Source organism: Vipera berus, assembly GCF_964194415.1.
Source record: "Vipera berus genome assembly, chromosome: 3".
In the NCBI taxonomy this organism is placed as follows: Eukaryota; Metazoa; Chordata; class Lepidosauria; order Squamata; family Viperidae; genus Vipera; species Vipera berus.
This window is the reverse complement of record NC_138204.1, coordinates 44,268,721-44,293,044: the sequence shown is the minus strand read 5'-3', so window position 1 is coordinate 44,293,044 and position 24,324 is coordinate 44,268,721. Positions and strand designations below refer to the sequence as shown.

The window sequence follows — 24,324 nt, the reverse complement described above, 5'->3', positions numbered from 1 at the left end:
TGTATATTATGGAATCCAGAGGAAAGATAAAGTTTAAGGGCCTCTAGATTCCGATATGTGCTTTTCTGTTTTGTCTCTAACACAACTTTCAGATCTCTCATACTATACTGAGATATTCACTCATGCACATTTTTTGCATGGTCGGTATTATGTCGTGGGCTCTGATGAGCAGGAACGAGAACACGCCGAGGAGTACAGACAAACACATACTTTATTTAAGCAGAAACTGTACTGAGAGATTGGAGTCACCCTGCCTCAATATATAGCCAGGCCCTATGGTATTAACCAATCGGGTTGAAGCTATACTTGCCGCCCAAGTTGACCAATAGCAGGACTGGAGATGTCCTCTCTGAGTTGCTGGAGAACTCCAGCAAAGCACGTGGTAATATTCCAAAAGCCCAGTACATAACAGTAGAGTACATAACAGTAGGGATAGGAAGGGGGAGGAAAGAGAAACAAACATTGCCAGAAGACACTTAGAAATACAGGAAGCATGAAATGTAAGGTAAATTTATCAAAGTGGAAAATCCTTCCAGGAAATCCAGCACCAATTATTCACCAATTATGGTACAGATTCTTAATCCTGTGAAGTTAAAAGTTAAAGAATATTGTATCTTGACCATGATTAGTAGGAACTATTTTGTCTCTATTTAATACTCTACAAGTTGTGCTTAATGTTCCAAGAGCAGCAGAGTAACCATGTCTAGTAAATGTGTCCCATCTTGTATTTTCCTGAGATTAGGAGTTCTTTCATTTCTCTGATTTGCTTTCAAGAGAGATGGGATGCATCCTAGTTTTACTTTGATTTACCTGGCTTGGTTTACTTTAACTGTTGCAGTTTGGTTTTCTATAACTTTACTTTCTTTTTTGCCTTACAACAAATTGGGAGGAGACAGAGAGAATAGTTCATGTACTTTTTGTGAAAATAGAAAAAAACACTAAGAAAGCATCTTGCTGCAGAAATATGGTTGCACACCATATGTCCAAATATTGCTGCTTTAAAATTCAAAAAAGCTATTTGCCCTTAGCCTTGGGAGACCAAAGCAAAATTCCATAGGGGCTTTATTGCATCCCACAGAGAATATTTATGCCAAGGTCAATGGTGCACTTGAGGCCAGAACTGGCTGCTGATTTCAGCAAATCCCAAACTTGGCCAGGGAAATCACCACATCCTTATAATCCTTATTACATGCTGATTTGCAGAAATGGTGTGTAAAATTGTAGTGTTAGTATAGCCTTGATTTTTGCCACTCCACAGCTATACAGAGATCATGACCTGTCATTTTTTGCAATATGTGATTATGCATAGCAGAAAAAAGAGTTGTTTTTTTGCAATACACAAGTTTTAACATAAAAGCTTTTGAATAACTTTTAATAATGATTTTGAACTAGTCTTTCTCCTTCTGATCAGGTTCAGATAAAATGGAGTACTTCTTACCAGTGGTTCTCTTACACCCACTCAATGTGAGATTAACAAAAAAGATTTTAGGGGTTCGCCTGGTGCGCCAGTTGCAACCCTATCTGGACCGAGATGCCCTACACACAGTCACTCATGCTCTCGTGACCTCCCGGTTAAACTACTGCAATGCTCTCTACATGGGGCTGCCCTTGAGGACCACTCGGAGGCTTCAGCTGGTGCAGAATGCGGCCGCGCGAGTTGTGATGGGAGTCTCCCAATACTCCCGTGTAACACCTCTTCTCCGCGAGCTGCATTGGCTTCCAGTTGCCCTCCAGGTAAGATTCAAGGTGCTGGTGATGACCTATAAAGCCCTAAATGGCTTGGGTCCAGACTATCTAAGGGAACACCTGCTGCTGCCATCAACTTCCCATCATCCTATGCGCTCCCATAGGGAGGGCCTCCTTAGGGTGCCGCCGGTCAGGGAATGCCGGTGGGTGATCCCCAGAGGGAGGGCATTCTCTGTGGGCGCGCCTGCCCTTTGGAATGATTTGCCTGTGGAACTCCGGACTGCCCCCGACCTGCACTCATTTCGCCGGGACCTGAAAACCTGGCTTTTCGATCTATCTGGCCTGGACTGAGGGGGTTTTTAGTTTTAAGTTTTTAACATTGTTTTATTGTTGGGCTATTATTAATTTAATTCTTTTTAATTCTATTTTTATCTTAATTTTATATTGTCTTTTAAATATTGCCCTGTAAACTGCCCTGAGTCCTTCGGGAATAGGGCGGTATAGAAAACTAATTAAATAAATAAAATAAATAAAATAAAGTGGTTATAAATGATTACAAAGTGTTGACCTAGAGAGATCTGTAGATAGCTTTAAAACAAACAAAGTGAGAAAACAGAATTATAAACACTAAGCATTTGAGATGAAACCTACTAATCTTTTGATGCTCAGGTTAGGAACAATGACAGAGAATGAACAATGACAGAAGAATGAAATATGAGCCTGCAGTGTGCTGCAGCTGCCAAAATAGCCAACACAGTGCTAGGGTGCATTAACAGAGGGATAGAATCAAGGTCACATGAAGTGTTAATACCACTTTACAGTGCCTTGGTAAGGCCACACTTGGAATACTCCATCCAGTTTTGGTCACCATGATGTAAAAAAGATGTTGAGACTCTAGAAGGAGGGCAGAGAAGAGCAACAAAGGTGATCAGGGGACTGGAGGCTAAAACATATAAGGAACAGTTGCTGGAATTGGATATGTCTAGTTTAATGAAGAGAAGTTACTAGGGGTGACATGATAGCAGTCTTCCAATATCTCAAGGGTTGCCACAAAGAAGAGGGAGTCAAGCTATTCTCCAAAGCACCTGAAGGCAGGACAAGAAACAATGGATGGAAACGGATCAAAGAGAGAAGCAACCTAGAATTAAGGAGAAATTTCCTGACAGTTAGAACAATTATTCAGTAGAACAACCTGCCTCCAGAAGCTGTAAATACTCCAACACTGGAAGTTTTTAAGAAGTTTGTCTGAAATGGTATAGGGTTTCCTGCCTGAGCAGGGCGTTGGACTAGAAGACCTCCAAGGTACCTTCCAACATTATTATTATTATTATTATTATTATTATTATTATTATTATTATTATTATTATTATTATTATTATTATTATTGTTATTATTATTGTTGTTGTTGTTGTTGTTGTTGTTGTTATTGTCGTTGTCATTGTCGTTGTCATTGTCGTTGTCGTTGTCGTTGTTGTCATTGTTGTTGTTGTCCCAACTGGATGATTGACTAGATTAGTCAATTTAGAGTCATTGTGTACTGAGTTGATATGGGATTTAAGTGGCAATACAAATACAGGTTGGCAGCCTGAGAATATTTCAATGGGATGAGGATTGTGTATGCCACACTTTCTATTTTATCTTAGTAAAGAACGATGCATGTCCCCAGGATACTAATATTCATATATCATACACATTTAAGCAGCTTTCATTGGTTCCTGAGATTGGATAACCTTGAAGAGACAAGTAAACAAGTGAGGATCCTGATAATAGATGCTGATGAATTAAGCACCTGGTCCCAGTACACAGAAGTGGAATATCCTCTTCAGAACTCTTTACACATAAGAGAGTGAAATCAAGCACTCTTTATTGTGCTCCTTACCTATGTGGAGAGTTAACTTTCCTTATTATTATTGAATTGCATATTTCATCCTGTTTGCTGTCTCTGAGAGCACTTTCACATCAATTATTGCCTCACTTCGGATCAGCTCTGGATGTGATTAATCTCATTATATCATTTGCTTTAGTATCAGGGTCGTTTCTGTTATACCAGCAACTAGAACTTGTCCTTTGTGCATTGTTTATTTCCTTTCCTTCCCAAATCCAGCCACTGTGGCAATATGTAACCATGGTCACAGGAAAAATGGCTGAGATGCTCTCATTTCACTTTCCTCACTCAGAATGACAAGTTTTAGGAAGAAAGATGTTTACTTTTTATGGACAGGAGAAGAGTGATTGAGAAAGTGACCGTTGATTTGAGTCTTAGATGCAGAAGGCAGTGCAAGAGTTCCCGCCAATGCAAAAATTACAAGATCTGTGATGATTCAAAGAAACTACATTGCTGTAGTTTCAAGTATAACAGAAATAAACCTGATACTAAAGCAGAGGAGCTTTTAAACGAAACAGAGGAAAGATAGTGAATAAGCTGCAAAATCTCTGGGGGATTTCAGTGTTCATTTTTTCAGAATTGATGATATCGTGCAGAGTTTTCCATCATAGCACCTTCACTGATATTTTGGCAAACTAAGAAGTAAATGCATGCAAATATGTGTGGTGAAAACAACGAAGGGCAGGGGGAAGATAGTCTAGCAACTTCTTTTCTGAGTAGAATTTTGTTACTAAATGACCTATCATAGCTGAGGGGTGGGGGTGGGGGTGGGACACTGATTGGTCCATATTCTTTGAACTTTCTTATTGGTCAGCTGGAGGAAAGAGGATGAGCCCAGGTTAGCCTATGGGGTTTTCTATATTATGAGATCAGAATAAGTGTCACAATACAATAAAGTTATGGAAGCTGAAATGCTGGTTCTGTAGAGGTATAGGCATATCTGGCTAGTCAGGATAATGCCCAAGTTTGATTTGTATAAACAGGCTATATTCTTTTGTACTTGTATCACAACTCCACACACAAGGGGCACAATTTGTGACATGTTTTGTTACTTGTTCACTCTTGCCTTCCTTCTGTGTGCCCTTCCCCTACCTTATCCTGAGTCTGAAGATTGGTAAAAGAGGCTAAGGAGCTTTAAAATCAGAATGGTATTTCTTTGTAAAAATTCAATTAACAGATTATTTGGATAGGATTTTGAAAGTATTTTTTATCATAATCCTGTTTTGCATCATCCTAAATTTTTTGGCTTCAGGGTTGAATTTACTTGCAGTATCATTTATTTTCTCCATTTTTCATTTTAAGCAGAATATCCATTGTGTGTGTGTGTGTGTGTGTGTGTGTGTGTAGGTGTATACTTATTTTTAATGGCATTGCATGCGCAACATATCATCATGGCTGCCAACCTGTCCTTTCCGAAGGGACTCCTGAGTTTAAGACTGGCACTATTCATGGCTTTAATGAAATCTATTCCATACATGTAGCATTCCTTTTTTTCCCCCTAAAATCTTTTTTTTTTTTGCTTTTCCTGAAAAAATTCAGGACAGAGATTGCAGAAGTGCTTTTGGAGGGGGGGGGGATCTTAGAAACTGATTTAACAAATTTTTTTGGCCTAATGTGGATTATAATCCCAGACAAAGTGCATACTGGCATTGTAGAGAATGAAACTTCCTCTGTTGATGTGAAAATCGTATCAGTATTAGACCTAAGAGGGACGCGGTGGCTCAGTGGGTTAGGACGCTGAGCTTGTCGATCAGAAGGTCGGCAGTTTGGCGGGTCGAATCCCGAGTGCCGCGTAACAGAGTGAGTGCCTGTTACTTGTCCCAGCTTCTGCCAACCTAGCAGTTCGAAAGCACGTAAAAATGCAAGTAGAAAAATAGGGACCACTACGGTGGGAAGGTAACAGCGTTCTGTGCGCCTTTGGGGTCTAGTCATGCCGGCCACATGACCACGGAGACGTCCTCAGACAAGCACTGGCTCTTCGGCTTTGAAACGGAGATGAGCACTGGCCCCTAGAGTTGGAAACGACTAGCACGCATGTGCGGGGGAACCTTTACCTTTACTTATTGGACCTAAGGAAAAGCCATAATTAAAAAAATGTTTAAATCCATCCTGTAAATTTATGCTTTTCATTCTATAAAATGGAAGTAAAAATGAAAAAGTATTACAAGATCCAAGATAATGAATACATGTGAATATGAGTAGAGAGGATGTAAACCTCCTGGAAAATAATAATTAGGCTTTAGTTACTGAATGACACAGAAGTCTATGGAGGCTAATGGGAAATACAAAAAAGAAAATATTTGGTTGAAGTGAAAGAAGCTGTGGATGGGAAACACAGGCATATAAGATTGTGATTGCCACAAAAAAATGAGGATAAGGAAAAGATATTGTTATCTCTGTTGCATAGTGGAACAAAAAAATATATCAAAGACTACTGTGAACAATAAAGAAAAAGAAAATTCAGAACAATTTTGAAAAAATAGAAGTGTTTACTATTTCTTCCTCTGTTTCTAAACTGCATTATATTACTTCTCTAAAAAGAATAGTGTGATATGTATGTATGTACAACATAAAATATTTATGTATACATAAGAAATAATATGCATATTTATATGCTTTTATTATTGTCATTTAACATTTGAATGCCTGAAACTGAACAATTGATTGACATATACAACCTGCAGTTCTCCTTGAACTTTACACTTTTATATTGCATTTTATATTATATTAGGATATGGTTAGGGTTACATTAGTCTTAAAAGAGACTTTCTAGAAGGTTTAGACAATTCTGAGAAAATAACTACTGATTGTAGAAGATAAGATTCTCTGTCATCAGTGAAGAACAAATGTGTAGAAATTAAATAATCAAAAAAAATTAGTCATTAGATTTATCATCTTTTGCTCCAGGAGCAAAATGTAATTCATGGACTTCTCTCACCTCTATTTTTTTGGGGGGGTATGTGTGTGTGTGTGTGTGTGTGTGATACTAACAATGTTATGTAATAGAGCAGACTGTGGAAGAGTGACTGGCCGAAAGACATTGAGTTTCCAAAGCTAAGTGTAGATTTGAGCCTATCATGATACTACTGCTGTATTTATTCTGTACCAATTTTTTATGCTTGCCATTCATTTTGCAACAAATGGAATCTGAATAGAATGGAATAAAAATGGTTCATTTTTTTCAACACTTATGAAATAAATGCATTGTGTTATATTACAATATTACCCTGTCAACAAAAGTGCGTATAGTCAAGGCTATGGTCTTCCCAGTTGCAATGTATGGCAGTGAAAGCTGGACCATAAAAAAGGCTGAGCACCAAAGAATTGAGGCCTTTGAACTATGGTGCTGGAGAAGACTCCTGCGAGTCCCTTGGACTGCAAGGCAATCAAACCGGTCAGTCCTAGAGGAGATCAACCCTGACCAGTGGCGTAGCGTGGGTTGTCAGCACCCGGGGCAGGGCAAGTAATTTGCGCCCCCCAACCCGTGGATTTTAGCACTCGAGTCTGCACTGTCCCTCCCCCAGATAGTCCCTCGCTCTCTCTCCGCACCGCACCGCACGCCTGGCACCCCCCCTCCACAGTGGGCGGCGACCCGGCGGCTCGGATCGGATTCGCACAGCCAGCACTGCAGTGAGAGAGAGTGAGTGAGCCAGGCAGGGGCAGAGAGCTGCGAGTGCTAGCGCGCCCCCCCCAGATGTTGCGCCCGGTGCGGCCGGCCCCCCCTGCACCCCCCACGCTACGCCACTGACCCTGACTGCTCTTTAGAAGGCCAGATCCTGAAGCTAAAACTCAAATATTTTGGCCACCTAATGAGAAGGAAGGACTCACTGGAGAAGAGCCTAATGCTGGGAAAGATTGAGGGCAATAGAAGAAGGGGACGACAGAGAATGAGGTGGCTGGATGGAGTCACTGAAGCAGTAGGCGTGAGCTTAAATGGACTCCAGAAGATGGTAGAGGACAGGAAGGCCTGGAGGAACGTTGTCCATAGGGTCGCGATGGGTCGGACACGACTTCGCAGCTAACAACAACAAGAAGGGCCATTAATAGTCTAGTGAAGATCTAATAAATAAACTGAACTGTGTTGGCACAGTGGTTAGAATGCACCATTGTAAATTAACTTGCTGCTCACTGCTACCATTTCGATCCTGACCGGCTCAAGGTTGACTCAGCCTTCCATCCTTCCGAGTTCGGTAAAATGAGGACCCACATTGTTGAGGGCATTATACTGACTCTGTAAACCACTTAGAGAGGGTTGTAAAGCACTATGAAATGGTATATAAGTCTAAGTGCTATTGCTATTGCTAATAAAAAAGGCCTAAAGGCAACCTTTTAAAAATGAGCATCTATTTGTTTATGCAAGCACTGTCCTATTGGAAACCAAATAGGATATATAAGCAACTACAAGATAAGAATGGAAATGGGAAACCTAACCAACTAAGAATCTTCTTGTCCTTGTGTTGTAATGTTTAGTTGGGATGAATCAGTCTTGAATGAAGTACACCTTCAAAATTAGCATTTTCAGTCTTTGGGGTGGAATCAACAGAGTGGGGCATATCTCACAGCTTTTCTTAACTGATTCAAATGATTATAATTAAATACTGAAGCGGGGAGGTGGGATCTGTTGTTACTCAATCAACCATTTCCATTGTGATGGTTCCCCATTGGGACCCCAAGCTAACAGGCATTACCAGAACTTTAGGCCATTATGAAAAGTCTGGAGGATTGGGAACAACTTCTCATCTGGGGTCGAGATATTCCACAGGGCAGGTACAATTGCAGAAAAGGTCTTTCTTCTAGACCTTGCCAGTTAGAATAATTGGGCCAATGTGGCCCACAGCATGACGTCTGCCAGCACAGGTGGGATAGGCCAATTTCTGTGCAAAATCGTAGTATACTTTTTAGCAGTAGTGTTCCATGGACCTGGAGGCTGTATGCAGACCTGAAATTTTAGATTGACTGCTTCTGATTTAGACACTTCTGGTCAAGGAACTGAGCAACTAGTATTCAGAATAGAAAGCAAGTAATAATGCTGTTTGGAATGCATTATATAGTTCCAGGTGTATTCTTTCCAGGTCACATGGAACAATTCTATCCTGCTATGTGAGATAATGGAAATTTTGATTGGTGTCAATATGCATAAAGAGACAAAGTAGGGTGCCATAAAGATAAGTTATCCTTAAATGTGTCAGTATATACAGTATGCATCTCCTTTTAGAAAGTGTATCTCATATTAATACTGGTTCCTAGCTTTGTGGTAGAAAGATATTTCCTCGCAGGTTTGTGGTTAAAAAATGAGTTGTTGGCAAAGTAGTTATATAAGAATAATAAGTCTGGTCTGCAAAAATCTATCAAATTATTGGATGGCAGCAAAGAGATTAATAATAATTTAATAATAATAATAATTTAATTTGTATACCGCCCTTCTCCCAAAGGACTCAGGGCGGTGAACAGGGCAATACATAATAAAAAACAGGATACAAGAATTAAAAAAATGATTAAACAACTATGCCCATAGTGATTAATACATATTAAAAATTAAAACTAATTATAAAAACCCAACCCCATCCCATCAGACCAGGCCAGCTTGTTCAAAAAAGAAGGTTTTGAGATCGTGCCAGAAGGAGCGAAGGTCGGGGGCCATCCGGAGCTCAACCGGTAATGCAACTTGTCTGGATTTGTGCCATTCAGATACAGTAGCCCCAAGTTATGCAGAATAACAGGATAACAGAGTTGGGAGGGACCTTGGAGGTCTTCTAGTCCAACCCCCTGCTCAAGCAGAAAACCCTATATCGTTTCAGACAAATGGTTGTCCAATCTCTTCTTAAAAACCTTCAACCTCGGTGTTGAACAATGATTGATCAAGATATAGTTATAATAGACATTTGGTGATGTTCTCTTCCATCAAGTACAGTGACCAAAGAACTCAAAATGTGTATATGTAAGTACGGTATATTAGAAGTTTAGTTTTAGTTTAGTTTAGTTTTATTTGATTTCTATACCGCCCTTCTCCCTAGGGACTCAGGGCGGTTCACAGGGCATATATAAATAACGATACAAAAGTTAAAAAGAAATTAAACCAGTGCCCAGTTAAAAAACAATAATAAAGTACTAAAAAACACCAATTTAAAAACCCATATTCCCCATCAGGCCAGACCAGCTAATTCAAATAAGTGGGTCTTCAGCCCGCGGCGGAAGGTTCGGAGGTCTGATGCCATCCGGAGCTCAACCGGCAGTTGGTTCCATAATGCCGGAGCGCCCACAGAGAAGGCCCTCCCCCTGGGGGCCACCAGTCAGCATTCCCTGACCGGAAGCACCCTGAGGAGGCCCTCCCTGTGGGCACGTACTGGGCGGAGGGAAGTTGACGCCGGCAGCAGGTGGTCCCTGAGGTAACCCGGACCCATGCCATGTAAGGACTTAAAGATCATGACCAAGACCTTGAACCTCACCCGGAAGACAACTGGTAACCAATGCAGCTCGCGGAGCAAAGGTGTAACATGGGAGTACCGGGAAACTCCCAAGACAACTCTCGCGGCCGCATTCTGTCATTTACCATTGGCAGAAGCTCAAAGGGGCAGGCTATGATTAATTTCCAATTCTGCAAGGTCTAAAGAAATAATGACAATGCACAGGCTATTACTTTGCAATTACTTCTCCTAAATTGAAAATAAAACTACAGATTATCAGGACTGGCGTTAAGTTCTAGTATCCTCTAAAATCAATCCATTATACCAACATATAACTCCATTACTAGCAAGCATACAAGATGACTTCACACTAATAGGCTGTTTATTCTTAGTTGTCTTGTAAGTTTAGATTGGGCTAATCTATTTTAAAGCACTTTTCATGAACTGCCTTTAAAAATGTTTTCTAAACTTGATACAGAATGCATTCAGGAGGTTGTAGAGAAAGTGCCACACCTTTTAATATCTATGCTGTCAGCTCAACTACAGAGCTTGGAGTAAAGGTACCCTGCTTTCCATTTGCTGAGAACATATCCTCTGCCTCATATGAAGCTGGACCAAAGTATACCATGAAAATATTATTTGCTCTGCGAAAACAGCAAAAGTCTCTCTGTCTGGACAATCCATGATGCATCTATGAATAAGTATGAGATATTGTGGTTAGGAATAGTTCAGCTTCAATTAGCTGCTGTGAGCGAACTCCCTTCTGCCCTGTCCCTGGGCTTAGGGCCTTGTCTGTAATGCCCATTTGGTCTATGAGGAACGGCCCAGAACTCTGCCTTCCCCTGTCACTTCTCTCCCCATTTCTTTTTTAAACAGGTTGGTTGATCAATCTAAGGAGAGATTGAAAGCTTGAGAGGATTTGGTGGCTTCTGTAGCAGTGGGAAATTCCTTTCGGAAGAGTGGCTAATCTCAAGCGGCTAATAACAAAATGTTATTTTAAGAATATTTCCTCTATCACAGAATATAACTTGATACAGATGCAATTTCAATGTGCAACTTCAAGTTAAACTCTTTTGGATGATAGAGATTTGTGATTTGATTTGATTTGATTTGATTTGATATAAGAATCAGTAAAGTAATTTCTCAAACTCCAGCTCTTCCTCAACTCTTAACCAGAACTGCAGCTCCACAGCACAAATCTGGGCAGAGAAACAGAAACATCTAAGTCATTGATGCCACTGAGTAGTAACTGGGTTGTTCAGATGTCCAGTCAATAGGTCAATGATCATTTTGGACAAATTAGGTAGATACAATATATATGTCTTCTTGGATTTACTCTTTTCTTGAACTCTGGATCCAATTCTTCTGTAGCAGTTACACCTGGACTACACAAATGCAGGTGACTGGTGTTATTAAGTAAGCTAATCACTTTAGAATCAGGAATAGCCATGAGACTATTTTAAAAAAAGAACAAAGAAATTGGCTGCCAAGACATTACAAGCACTATTCCAACAGGCATTTTCTACAGAATTTCATGGCAGCTATTCCTTGGTAGTATTTGAATTTCGGCCAAGGAAAACTGCCAATAATTGTAATTACAGTGTCATGTGGAGGAGCCATCCAGCGAAGCCCCATCCCAGATGCTCATTAAGATGCTGTGTAGGCAGTGTGATATAAGATGATGTAAATTTTCACAGCTCTGGGGTGGCTGGAAAACACAATGAAGTGCCAGTTGAATGAGAACCTTCCATCCAAAACCCTTTAAGGCTAGATATATTTATTTTATTTTTTTTTATTTTTTATTTTAATTCCATTTATATCCCGCCCTTCTCCGAAGACTCAGGGCGGCTTACAAACTTAGCAGTAGCCTTCATTCCATGTATATGCCTGCTTATTAGGGCTTTCACACACACTCCAAGCGGCATTATTACAAAGTCAGCTTAATTGCCCCCAACAATCTGGGTCCTCATTTTACCTACCTCGGAAGGATGGAAGGCTGAGTCAACCTTGAGCCTGGTGGGACCTGTTTGATATTAATCACTTGCAGTCAGCATATAATCAGATGAATGTTGTTATTCTTACTTTGCATGGTCCAGAGCAGCTTGCTGACATAGGATGTATTACCATGCATGGATGTACTCTATCCATACTAAGGCATGGAGACTCAGTGGGGGACAATTTCCAAAAATGATCAGGGGGCATTTCAATACCATGATTAGAACTGCTCATATACAACTAATGTCAACTCTTGACTGGATTTCAGGAATGAGGTAGTACCATATAATATCTTATTTTGTGATAAACTATTGTGGCAGTGTCATATTTGAAATTTAAGTTAATTGTAACATTAGCATTTTAGAGATTGTTTCATTCCATGTATTAAGCAAGTTAGCACCACTTTTTGTATCTACTACATGACTAATTATCTCCTGAAGAAAGGCAACTGTTAACCTGGGATTTCCAAGTCAGATTTATATATTACTAAAATTATCAGTGTTTGCTTTGTCTGTTTCTACCCTGAAGTTAGCTCAAATGATGCATTATATTGCAACAATTTTTTGAATCAAGGTACTTAAAATCTAAAAGGGACGCGGTGGCTCAGTGGGTTAGGACGCTGAGCTTGTCAATCAGAAGGTCGGCAGTTTGGCGGGTCGAATCCTGAGTGCCGCGTAACAGAGTGAGCACCTGTTACTTGTCCCAGCTTCTGCCAACCTAGCAGTTCGAAAGCACGTAAAAATGCAAGTAGAAAAATAGGGACCACTACGGTGGGAAGGTAACAGCGTTCTGTGCGCCTTTGGCGTCTAGTCATGCTGGCCACGTGACCACGGAGACGTCCTCGGACAAGCGCTGGCTCTTCAGCTTTGAAATGGAGATGAGCACCGGCCCCTAGAGTTGGAAACGACTAGCACACTTGTGCGGGGGAACCTTTACCTTTACCTTTACTTAAAATCTACTAACTTAAAAATATGAACAATTTGGGACCTACTACTCCAACTGAGTTGAAATTTCTAGAATGTTCAGAACAGTTTATTTGTAAAGTTGTGCCTGTTGTAGTTTACCTGTAGCCATGATTTCCAATGCTTCTTGTCAGGTCCCCAGCAGGAAAGCCAATGGGAAACCTGCAGATACTCTTGGAAATCACATTTATGTGACTGCAGGGAGCTATATTTCTCTTGCTGCAAATATTTATTTTTAAATAAACTGATGTTTTTTCCTTTAACTTTCAAAGCAAAATGATAGCAATACCATTTATTGTGTTCATTCTGGACACATCAGATCTTTCTCTCAAAAGATGATCCAATGGATTGTCCAGTAGCTGATAAAAATGACCTAATTTGCATTTCCTTTTGCTTTCTTAGAAAGTGGGCTTGTATTCCTCCTCGTTATTAACATTTTCTGGAGTTTCCCATTCAAGAAAGAAGATGGCAAGGCACTTCGGAAATTGATGCTTGGCTGAACATTCAAAGCTCAGCAACCCGCTTTAAAACTTGCATCTTTTTCTTGTTGCTAGATCATGGGAAACCAAAATAGAAAAAGGTGGAAGGATTAAATGTTTTCAGTAATCCAGCCATGGAATTTATTCTGTTACCATTTCCAGATTAGACAAGATCATAAGTCACTCTCACACTAACCTGTGTCATGAGATCAAAGCAAATCCATTTTTTTTTCTTTTTAAAAAAAAAGAAAAGAGGGACCAAAAAAAATAAATCTATTACCTCATTTTTCCATGTGATTTAGGCTGCAGAATCTAAGATCAGGCTGCTATTTTAGGGTGGGCATGGAGCCTGCTTTAGGGAGAACAGCTTTCTATCTATCTTAGGGCAGATCTGCTTGGCCCATTGCCAGCATGGGAAATCCAGCGCTTTCTCCATCCTCCTTCGCACAGATGATTGAAAATATGTTCCACACCCACATTTTCCAGCTTAGATTTAAAATGGTTGCTTCTCAACCAGAACATCTTAAGCCTTTCAAAGCAGATGGTTTGATAGTAGCTCCAGCACCAATTGGCTACAGCGCTGGACTTGCCTCCATTGGCTGGTCCTGTCCTGGGTTGCTGAGTTCCTTTTTAAAAAAAAGTTGCACTTGATCCACTGATGGCCCATTAAGTCTTGAAGTATCTTAGCTCTTAGAGCAGTGGTGGTGAACATCTGGCACGTGTGCCAAAGGCGGCACTCAGAGCCCTCTCTGTGGGCATGCGCGCCATTGCCCCATCTCTGCCCCCCCACAGCCCCCTCCTCACCAGCCGTCCCCCAGAGAGTCGCCCCCGGATGCAGCCCACACAGAGCAGTGCAGCCAATCAGATGGCAGCTGGGCAGCAGGGACAAGACTCCACCCTCGCGCTCCGTCACATGCAGATGCTGCGGGGTACAGGCGGAGGGCACAGCCATCCCGCTGCAGGGCCGCCTGGGCAATCTGCTGTGGTGGGCTGGGGAGGCAGTGGGTGGCCCTGCGTGTGTGCGGGGCGGTGTTGAGGACCGGGTGGGCAGGCTGTGGGTGTGGAACGGGGGCGGGCTGGAGCGGTTTTCGGGCACTCGGTCTCTAAGCCATGAAGATGTGAGCCATTATTCACTTTATTACCAATATTATATTGCAGACAAATAATGCACAGAGGAGGCCTAGGTGCTGATAAAATCTCTATAATCTCACTTGACAGGTCTAATCCAACTTGGGCCTTCTGTCTCAAGCTATGATTGCACCCCCAGTGCCAAATTCTGATAAAGTCATTCAAGTATAATCCTACCTTCCTTTTCCCACAGCCCTGAAATTAAAATGTATTAAAAGACCTGTATGTTAGTTCAGTTTTTGGACAATGATGACATGTCCTGGTAGTCCATTAGTTGGGAAAGGAGAGAAACAGGAGAGGGATGCTTTCTCTTACTCACTGTGGGCCTTGAGAGAAAACAAGTTCTTCTCCCTGCCATAAAACCTAAGATCAGACCTGGAGACCTTCCAGAAGTGATGCAAGGTGTTTGCATTTAAGTAGATATTTAGTGGTTGGGGATAAGTAAGGGTTGGTGTTATATTGTATATGTATTCTAGAAATATCCATCCAGCATGTATACTGTTTTAAACTCAGTTGTCTAAACTGACCCTGACTAGAAAAGCAGTTGAGAAACCAAGCAAATGAGAGTTGAAAATAGTCATTCTATCCACTAGCCCAGGGGTAGGCAGCCTTGGCTCTTTTATGACTTGTAGACCTCAACTCCCAGAATTCCTGAGCCAGCCGGCTCAGGAATTCTGGGAGTTGAAGTCCACGAGTCATAAAAGAGCCAGGGTTGCCTACCCCTGCAGTAGCCACCAGCTTTGTGGTTTTCATTACTGGATTTACTTTTGCTGAGCTATTATTTATTGAATTTGTATTATTTATATTATTTATATTTGTATGGGCACCTTGAAACTGAAATGGAAACCTGAATCTCCTCTGACCACATTCACATTAAAGTGAAAAGGTCACAACAGCATTCTGATATTCCAAGGCAGAACACACAACACACACAAAAATCTAAGTCTGAAACAGGTGTTTTTTTAAAAAACTAACAAGTACCCAGGGCAGGGGTAGGCAACCTTGGCTCTTTTATGACGCATGGACTTCAACTCCCAGAATATAGCTGGCTCAAGAATTCTGGGAGTTGAAGTCCACAAGTCATAAAAGAGCCAAGGTTGCCTACCCCTGACCCAAGCAAAATAATGAAAAATTGCAATTCTGTCACTTTACATGATACGATCATGCCACTGTGACCGTGACCTACCTAAATTCAGAATCTCAGAAAGGTGGCCATTTGGTCCACAAATCATAGATTATAAATACCAGTGACTGGATTCACATAAGATAACTCACAATTAAACAAGCCATATTATTATGTGAATTTAAATCTTATATAGAATTAACACCGACTCAGGTGTCATCCTTGATTAGCTTTCCTTTTGTAATAAATATTGAATACCCAAGTGAATTGATTGATTAAACTGAATATGCAGCATTCAATAATTTTAGTGGGACAAAGAAATATGCTTGAATAATCCCTTTTACGAGCTAGAGCAGGGGTGTCAAACTCAATTTCATTGAGGGCCGCATCAGCATTGCGGTTGCCCTCAGGGGGCCGGGTGGGTATGGCCAGGGTGGGCGTGGCCTACTGGGTGGGCGTGGCTAGAGTGCATATGGCCTACTGGGTGGGCGTGGCCAGCTCTACATCGTTCGCATCAAGGGTGCCTATGGGGGCCCGGGCAGGAGTGGGACAGATCTGAGGGTCTCTGGCAGAAGGAGGGTCTCTGGGCCAGGGCCAAGGCAGTGGGGCCATTCCCTCACTGTTTCCAGGATGGCTTCGTGGGCCACATGAAACCACTTCACGGGCCGGATCCGGCCCCCGGGCCTTGTGTTTGACATGTCTGAGCTAGAGTCTCAAAACTGACTTTTAAAAAAATGTTTAGGAAAATCTTTTTAAGGAAAACTGTTTTTACGTGTTCGTATCTTTGGCCACATGTATTATATCCTCTATATTCTGGCTCACTCACTTGTAACAGCCCACTAACTTGTAGATATTTATGGAGAACTTACTCTGCTCAATGCAGGAATCCAATCAAAAAATCCATAATCCAGCCCAGCTGTGGACTCATCCCTCTCCTGATATGTGTTAGTTTTTTTGCCCCCTATTGATCATTCAGATCTGTAATACAGTTCTCAATACAATAACTGCCATTTCTTATGAGTTATTAATGCAGTCCCCAAATACACATTTCAAGACTGCATCAATACTGCTCATGTATATGGACAATCACACTACTAATTTATATACAATTTGTACACTCAGTTAAAATTCTAAGATCCATTCAGGAACAATACTACTAGGCACACTGATCCTACGACTGTGCATTTGAGGTCTTTCTTCCAGTTGAGTAATTTCACATCTCTAATTATTAAATTCAATTTTAATTGAGTTGGCAGCTCAATATCCAAAAATGAATTTGGCTGGGTCCTCAACAGCCAAACCTGAATTCCAAGGTGCTCAAGTAGTACAGTCAACAAAATATTTACAGAAGAGATTCACGAGATCGTATTTCCCTGCCCAATTCATTCTGGCTTGCAATGAGATATCAGTTCAGGCTCCATGTGGTCCTTTTATAAAATGGAAATCAATAAAAATCCTTATTAACTTAACAATAATTTTATTACAGTTGTTGTCTGTGCTGGCTGAGCTATATATTTTCAATATTAGTCCAGCCTTTTTTTTTAGTTTAAAAGAAGGTGACACATTCAATCAATATATGAGCAAAGAACAGATGCTTGCACCAGCTAGTCTTGACCTGATCTATATCTCTTGTGTTCTAATTTATCTGTTCCTTGATCCATACTTATGCATCATTAACTATTACAGGAAGAAAGTATTTTTCTCCAGTACCTACGTTCTTCCTTCTTGTAAGTATATCCAACAAAGAAGCAGACAGCAGGCTGGCACAACTATAATTGGCCTGATTATGCTTCCAATTTCCATACAATGTGAGAACATCTTTTCTGAAAATGGCTTCAATCTATGGCAGGGCTTTGCAACCTTTTCACCCATTGTACCACTTTTAGGATATGGCAACATCCAAGTACCACCAGTCGCCTAGCAAGGTGTCACCCAAAAAAAAGGGAAAAAGTGAAGTACAGGTAGTCCTTGACTTACAACAGTTCGCTTAGTGACTGTTCAAACTTTCAATGGCACTGAAAAAAGTGCCCCCCAAGCCACAGCCAAGCAAGACACCTGCCTGCCCACCCGGTGGCGCTCTTCCTCCTGTCCGAGGTTTTCATTGTTGTGAGCATTTCTGTTGAGGATTGGCAGCGGGGGTGGGGAGTGTTTGGCTTTTATTTCCCCCCCCCCCCTCTGCTGGGTGCTTGTAGCAGGTTTTGGTCACTTCACATGACTCTGGGACACTGTGACCGTCATAAACATGAATCAGTTGCCAAGCATCTGAATGTAAATCACAAGACCCTGGAGATGCTGCAACATTCCAGCTGATCAGCGCTTCTTCTGGGCTCAGCAGATGTGCCAGGATCAGTGCTGAGCTCCAGCTGGAGTCTGGCGCTGATCCTGGCGCTTCCGCTGAGCCCTGACAGCCCTGCAGCTCCAGCCGTCTCTCGCTCAGGCTTGTGCGGTGCTGCCACCAGTTCAGCTCATTCCCCTCCCCGGCTACCACTTTTCTAGGATGGTCACGTACCACCTGCCAGGTGCCAATGTACCACAGATGGTACCACAGATGGTACCACTGGTTGAAAAGCCCTGATCTATGGCATATAAATACAATTCACATCTGAAACTCTTTTCAGTAAAAAACAGGATCTTTGAACAATGGTAAGAAAGAACTACATATCCAATTTTTTAAAAAAGAAATCCCTTTTTCAAATGTCTGCTATATATTTCCATGTACAAATTGATTCTATTATATTCCCTTTTCCAATATTTCTTTTTTCTTTAGTATTTTTTAAAAATTCTCTATAAACCTGCTTAAGCACTAACCTTCTACAAAATATAAGCACCCTGAAAATGGAATCTACATGTATAGTTTTACAGTATTTTTTTTGCTCAAGACCCTCTGTTTCTATACAAAAAGAAACATATACCTATGTGATATTAGTTTCCAATTCTGTACAATATTAATAAACAAATATTAAAAGTTTTGCATTTCTGCTGTAAAATCAATATTCTTAGATTAACATTGTATTTTCAAGGGCAGGAACTGAGAGGGGAAACCGAGCTGTAACTAGGGTGATCTAGGGGTTGAATGTTGGACCCAGACTATGCAACTCATTGTAGTCAACTCTTTACCATGGAAGTACAATGAATGGTTTTGAGCAAGTTACTCTTTCTCAACTCAACATACCTCACATGACAGTTGTTGTGGGAATAAAATGAGACATATACCTATGGTACTACATATGTATATTAAGTAGCAGTTCCTGAACTATGTAGATCCACTTTCCCCAACCCACTCTAACACCTGGGAATTAAGTACCATCTGGGAATTAAGGCATATCTAGAAAACACCAAGCCTTTCCAAGATGATCCAGATAGTATCTACTATAGTTTTACCAAAAGAACATGACAAAAACTAGGAGTCAGTTTCAATACGAGATCAGATCATTACATGGAGTGTTCTGGAACATAAATCTGAACTTCAAAATGGCATCTGAGAAGGGTCTGACTGATACAGTAAGGGCATAAGTCTTTCATCTTGGTAAATATTTTCCCAATACTTGATGTTGATTTCTAAATGTCTGTGTGTTCACGAGCAGTCTGTTCCATATTTGCTGGGATGCCAGAGGGCAATATTGTTATTAGTTCATCTTTCACCCTGATGGGCAGCATTCCCCAGTAGCAGCATCTGTTTCATGTGCCAGCTTTCAAACTGTATCCAAATGTCAATCATTCCAAACGAGATGTCAGCAACATCTGGTTGTGGGCTGATCTTCCGGACTTAGCTTTATAGATTCAGTTAGGTAGCTCTCAATCACCCCTTGATGCTAAGAGAAAAATATAAATAATTAAAAATATAAATCTACAATTTAAATATAAAAAATCATTTTGTAGGATATGACCATGTAATTACTTGGCCAATCATTTGAAAATTGTATAGACAGCAAACTCCCCTAAGAAATAGATATATGGGGATAGACAGATGAAGGTTTTATTATGGAACTGCCTGGTACATTCATGGAATTTATAAAATGTCATTTTAAAAAAACACCTCCACTTTGGCTGTAGGGGTGCTTTATTTTCTTCTTCTTATTACAGTGAATGAGGTTATTCTAAGGGAAAGCTGGCTGTCCAATGTGTTTTAACTGCTTTTGTTAAGAGCCCTCCAATTGGAGAAAACTTTATTCCTTATTCATTATGTCATTTCGATTTTCCATATTTTTCCCCTCAAATATAGAATCTCACAAATGCAGATTTCCTTCCCAATTCAAAGCTCTTTCTTAAACTTCTTAAGAAAGTTTGAAAGCCAGCCACTTTGTACTGCTTGGAGGAAGAAAAAACAATACAACCAAAACTTATATTTTTTTAAAAACGGATAAAATTTTCAGGGCCATCATCTGTATTTTAGAAGAGTCCAAGAACATTCCTGCGCAGTGTAAGCATAAGACAAAAAGACGTGTATTGTTTAATATAATACAAAATCATTAGTTGCAGGAAAATCAAAGCTGTCATGTTTTTCTGGCAACGGTTCAGAGAGCATCAAAGCCTTCCTACCCACTGCTGTCTTTTGGTCACAGATTTCTGCTTTTATGTAATCCACTAATCATGTGATTCATCAAAGAAAAAGCCAAGAACCAGACTGTGGAAGGAAAATCTTTACATTTCTGCATATGACAATGTGAGCAAATAGCAACACCTTGTGGTGAACCAGAGTGTCTTCATCAATCATGGTTCATTAGGCAAAACACATGGCTTTTACTTGGTCATAAGGGAAAAAAAGGAAGCTAAAATCCACAGCCAGACAATATCTTCATTAAAATGCCCTAAAGAAATTCAAGTTTCATGTTTTGACAGTAGAGATAGTACAAAAAGTATGAGATAAGACAGGGGTTCCCATTCCCGGGCCCATGGTCCATTGTCAGGTCGCGGCCCTTTAGGAACTGGGTTGTGCAAGCGGCAGATGAGCATGCAAGCGCATGAAGCTGCATTTGTGCAAGCAGTGTGTGTGCACATGCATAACCATCTACTCTCCTCCCCCCCAACGCCACCACTGGTCCACAGAGCCAGAAATATTGGGGACTGCTGAGTTAAGGGAACCAATGTACAACCTTTAGGCCAGCTTATAATTAATTTTAGCTATTACATCTTCCTTTAGCTAATGACTTAAATGACAGTCTCACTAATCTTATCTTCATTACAATAATCCTGGCAGATATGGAGTCTCTCTTGTAACTTGTAGATTGAAACAAGTGTAACAATTTTTATATTAAAGAGCTTTCATTCCAGCTACCTTGATTTCTATTAGAATCAGGCGCTGTAGAAGGAGATTAAGCCACAGAGAATTTGACTTGGATCTTGCAGGTACAAACATGCAGAAGCTCTACTGAAAAACATCTAATAAAAATAGCTCTCTCCAATTTTTAAATGGTGTGGTTCTGAGGCAATTGGTAGTTGTAATCCAATATATCCAGAGAACTTCAGATTTTAAAAGACTATTCAGTGCCAATATATTGCTTCTTTTTGAGGTCACTTAAATCATCAGAATAGTGCTATTTGCTTCACATGTTCCATCATCATCAGAATGTATACATGGGAATATATACACACAATGGATGAAAAATATTATTTTCCCACTTTTAAAACATCAGGGGTTCTTTGTTTTATTTCCTATCCTCTCAATTTGGAATTAACGAAGAAAAACCTTGAGGCTGTTCAACTTTTTTTAACCAGGTGAGGACTGGCCAGTTGCCAATGTATTTATGTGGCCAGGGAAGAAAAGGAGTTTGCACTAAAAATCCAGTTTTCCAGAAATTGATCACAGAGAAATATCTTTTAGATTCTACAGTTTACTGATTATTGATTGACTGATTGATTGCTATCAAATTGTTGTTGACTCTTAGTGTTCATAGTTAGAATTTGCCACAATGATCTGTCCCTAATCTGGTCTTACCGTACTACAGCATACAGTCCCTTGCTATTTTAAAAAAATGTTTTCTCCCTTTTCTGATCTTCACAGGTTTGTTGGAAGAAAGCAAATTAGATCATTAAATATTTATATGGCTTATACTTTTGAGGATTTTAGTCTACCACTGATGAACTGTTATTCTGAATTGCAGGCATGTCTCTGCTGTACAAAAGAGAACAGATTTTCTATTTCTTATAAGCAATTTGCTACTTACTCTGGATAGGGCTTGCCTTGTCAGGGTCTCAAAAGCCTGCACCACATTAATATCATTTTTGGCACTAACTTCAAAATATGCTATATCCTTCTCCTTGCACCAGGATGAAGCCACCTCTTTGGACACCTAAAATAATAATAATAATAAAAACAAAATGATTAGCTGCTAATATTACATGGAAAGTTGTTTCTTTCAAGAATGATTGAAATGAATGCAATGAAAGTGCTGTTTATAGTTGTCCTCCCCAAATAATGGAATATTAATAATAAATAATATCAAATATATAATGTAGTATAACATAATAATACATCATATCATGTATCATATCGTATCGTATCATATCATGAATCTTGGATGGCACATAGAAAATCTGCACATTGACAGAATTTCCATCTGTCAAATGCAAAAGTCACACTGCTTGGATCCGCATATATACAAGTAGTTCTCAACTCCCAACAGTTCATTTAATGACTATTCAAAGCTACAATGGCACTGAAAAAAGTGACTTATGCCTTTTTTTTACACAACCATTGCAGAATCCCTGTGGTCACATGATCAAAATTCAGACACTTGGCAACTGGTTCATACTTAAGACTGTTCCAGTGTCCCAGGGTCATGTGATCACCTTTAGCCACCTTCTGACAAGCAAATTCAATGGGGAAGCCAGATTTACTTTTCAACCGGATTACTAACTTAACAAATGCAATGATTCACTTAACAACTGTGGCAAGAAAGTTTGTAAAATGGGGCAAACTTCACTTGCTTAGCAATGGAAATGTTGGGCTCAATTGTGGTCATAATTTGAGGACTACCTCAACTGTGTATGCTGATGTATCTATGCCGATACATTACGACATCCTAGGTTCTTTGAAAGAAATCGATACATATGAAGGCAACACCAGCTAAAGCAGGGGTGTCAAACTCAATTTCATTGAGGGCCACATCAGCATTGCGGTTGCCCTCAGGGGGCTGGGTGGCTGTGGTCTGGGTAGGCGTGGCCTACTGGGTGGGCGTGGCTAGAGTGCATATGGCCTACTGGGTGGGCGTGGCCAGCTCTATCGTTCGCATCAAGGGTGCCTATGGGGGCCTGGGCAGGAATGGGACAGATCTGAGGGTCTCTGGCAGAAGGAGGGTCTCTGGGCCAGGGCCAAGGCAGTGGGGGCCGTTCCCTCACTGTTTCCAGGATCGCTTCGCGGGCCACATGAAACCACTTCGCGGGCCGGATCCGGCCCCCGGGCCTTGTGTTTGACATGTCTGAGCTAAAGCAATAGTTAAATGGCCAAAAAAATTATACATTGTTGTGTGCAATAAATTATAATATAATACATAAACAATAATAATCTTATCTTGAGTTGTACTAGGAAAGTTTTATATAGTGGTTAAATGAATATATTCTTGAAGCATCAGAGATCCTTGGAGAAGACAAGCTAATTGACAGGGAATACATGCTACACAGTTTTGTTTTAATACAGGTCTAATTCTAGTAGAGGGTAATTTTCATTCAAATACAAGGAACAATTTCTTAAAAACAGTTATACTTTCGTATAATGCAGAAGATATTTTTCACTGAAGGACTTATGCAAGGGCTGGACAACCATCTGCTGTAGAAGCTCAGCAGCAAGATTTCTTGCATTATTCAGAGGCTAGACGAGATCCTATCCATTTTGATAGCTAACAAAAGGAATCCAGAGGAATGCAGACCTTCTGCACAAACACAGCTTAGTTCCAATATTCAATATCTGGAGATGGGAAAGTCCTATAATAAGTAGCATGGTAAAGATGCAAATAATTCTTTGTGTTACTAAAATGTTAGTTTTTCTTTAAGTTTATTATCTGAGAACAAACTGAAAATTTGTTCTCAGACCCTGATTGGACAGCTCTATATTCAACTTCCCTTCTTATTTCTACTTCCATCTCTTACTTGTCGATCTTTCAGATCAATTTTATTCCCCAGCACAACCATTGGGAAGCCTTGCCCTGTAGAGTTGACTTTCTGAAGAAAATCATTCCTCCAAACATCCAAGGACTCAAAAGAATCCATATCTGTGACATCAAAAGCCAGCATGCAACCATCTGAACCTTTGTAGAAGGTGGACACAATGGACCGGAATCGTTCCTGGCCTCCAGTGTCCCAAATCTAAAGGAGGAGGAACATACAAGTGTTAGTATTTGCAATGTCAAAAACATTACTATTCTACAGTTCAGTCGTAATTATATTTTATCTCTCTATCTACAATTGACAAAGTCTTTCTGCATTAACATCAGTCCCGCAACCATTACAGCAGAGATAGGTAACTCTTGGATGTGGGACGCACATTTGGAAGTCTGAAGTATGTGATAAGCGCACTCACTACATGACTATGAGAATATATTAACCTGTTCACAAAATGGATCTTATAACGGGGAGCGATATTTTCAAAATCCCTACATATCAGAATATTGGGATGGGACGCTTGGAATGCTCTTTACCATTCTAGTGGGGCTACTGTGGGCCTCAA

The 24,324-nt window shown here is 40.4% G+C and overlaps 1 protein-coding gene across 2 annotated transcripts in view; it reads right to left on the bottom strand.

Annotated features, from left to right (window-relative positions):
- Nucleotides 1-16,923: 16,923 nt before the first annotated feature.
- Nucleotides 16,924-24,324, bottom strand: part of RAB7B (RAB7B, member RAS oncogene family) — a 28,460-nt gene continuing 21,059 nt past the window's right edge. For both annotated transcript variants that reach the window (XM_081322452.1, XM_081322453.1), the window contains 3 exons: nt 23,748-23,963; nt 21,827-21,952; nt 16,924-19,474 (listed from right to left, as the gene is read on the bottom strand). In XM_081322452.1, the coding sequence (XP_081178578.1) occupies nt 19,394-19,474; nt 21,827-21,952; nt 23,748-23,963 (423 nt within the window). In that variant the 3' untranslated portion in view covers nt 16,924-19,393. The remainder of the gene's footprint in view (nt 19,475-21,826; nt 21,953-23,747; nt 23,964-24,324) is intronic.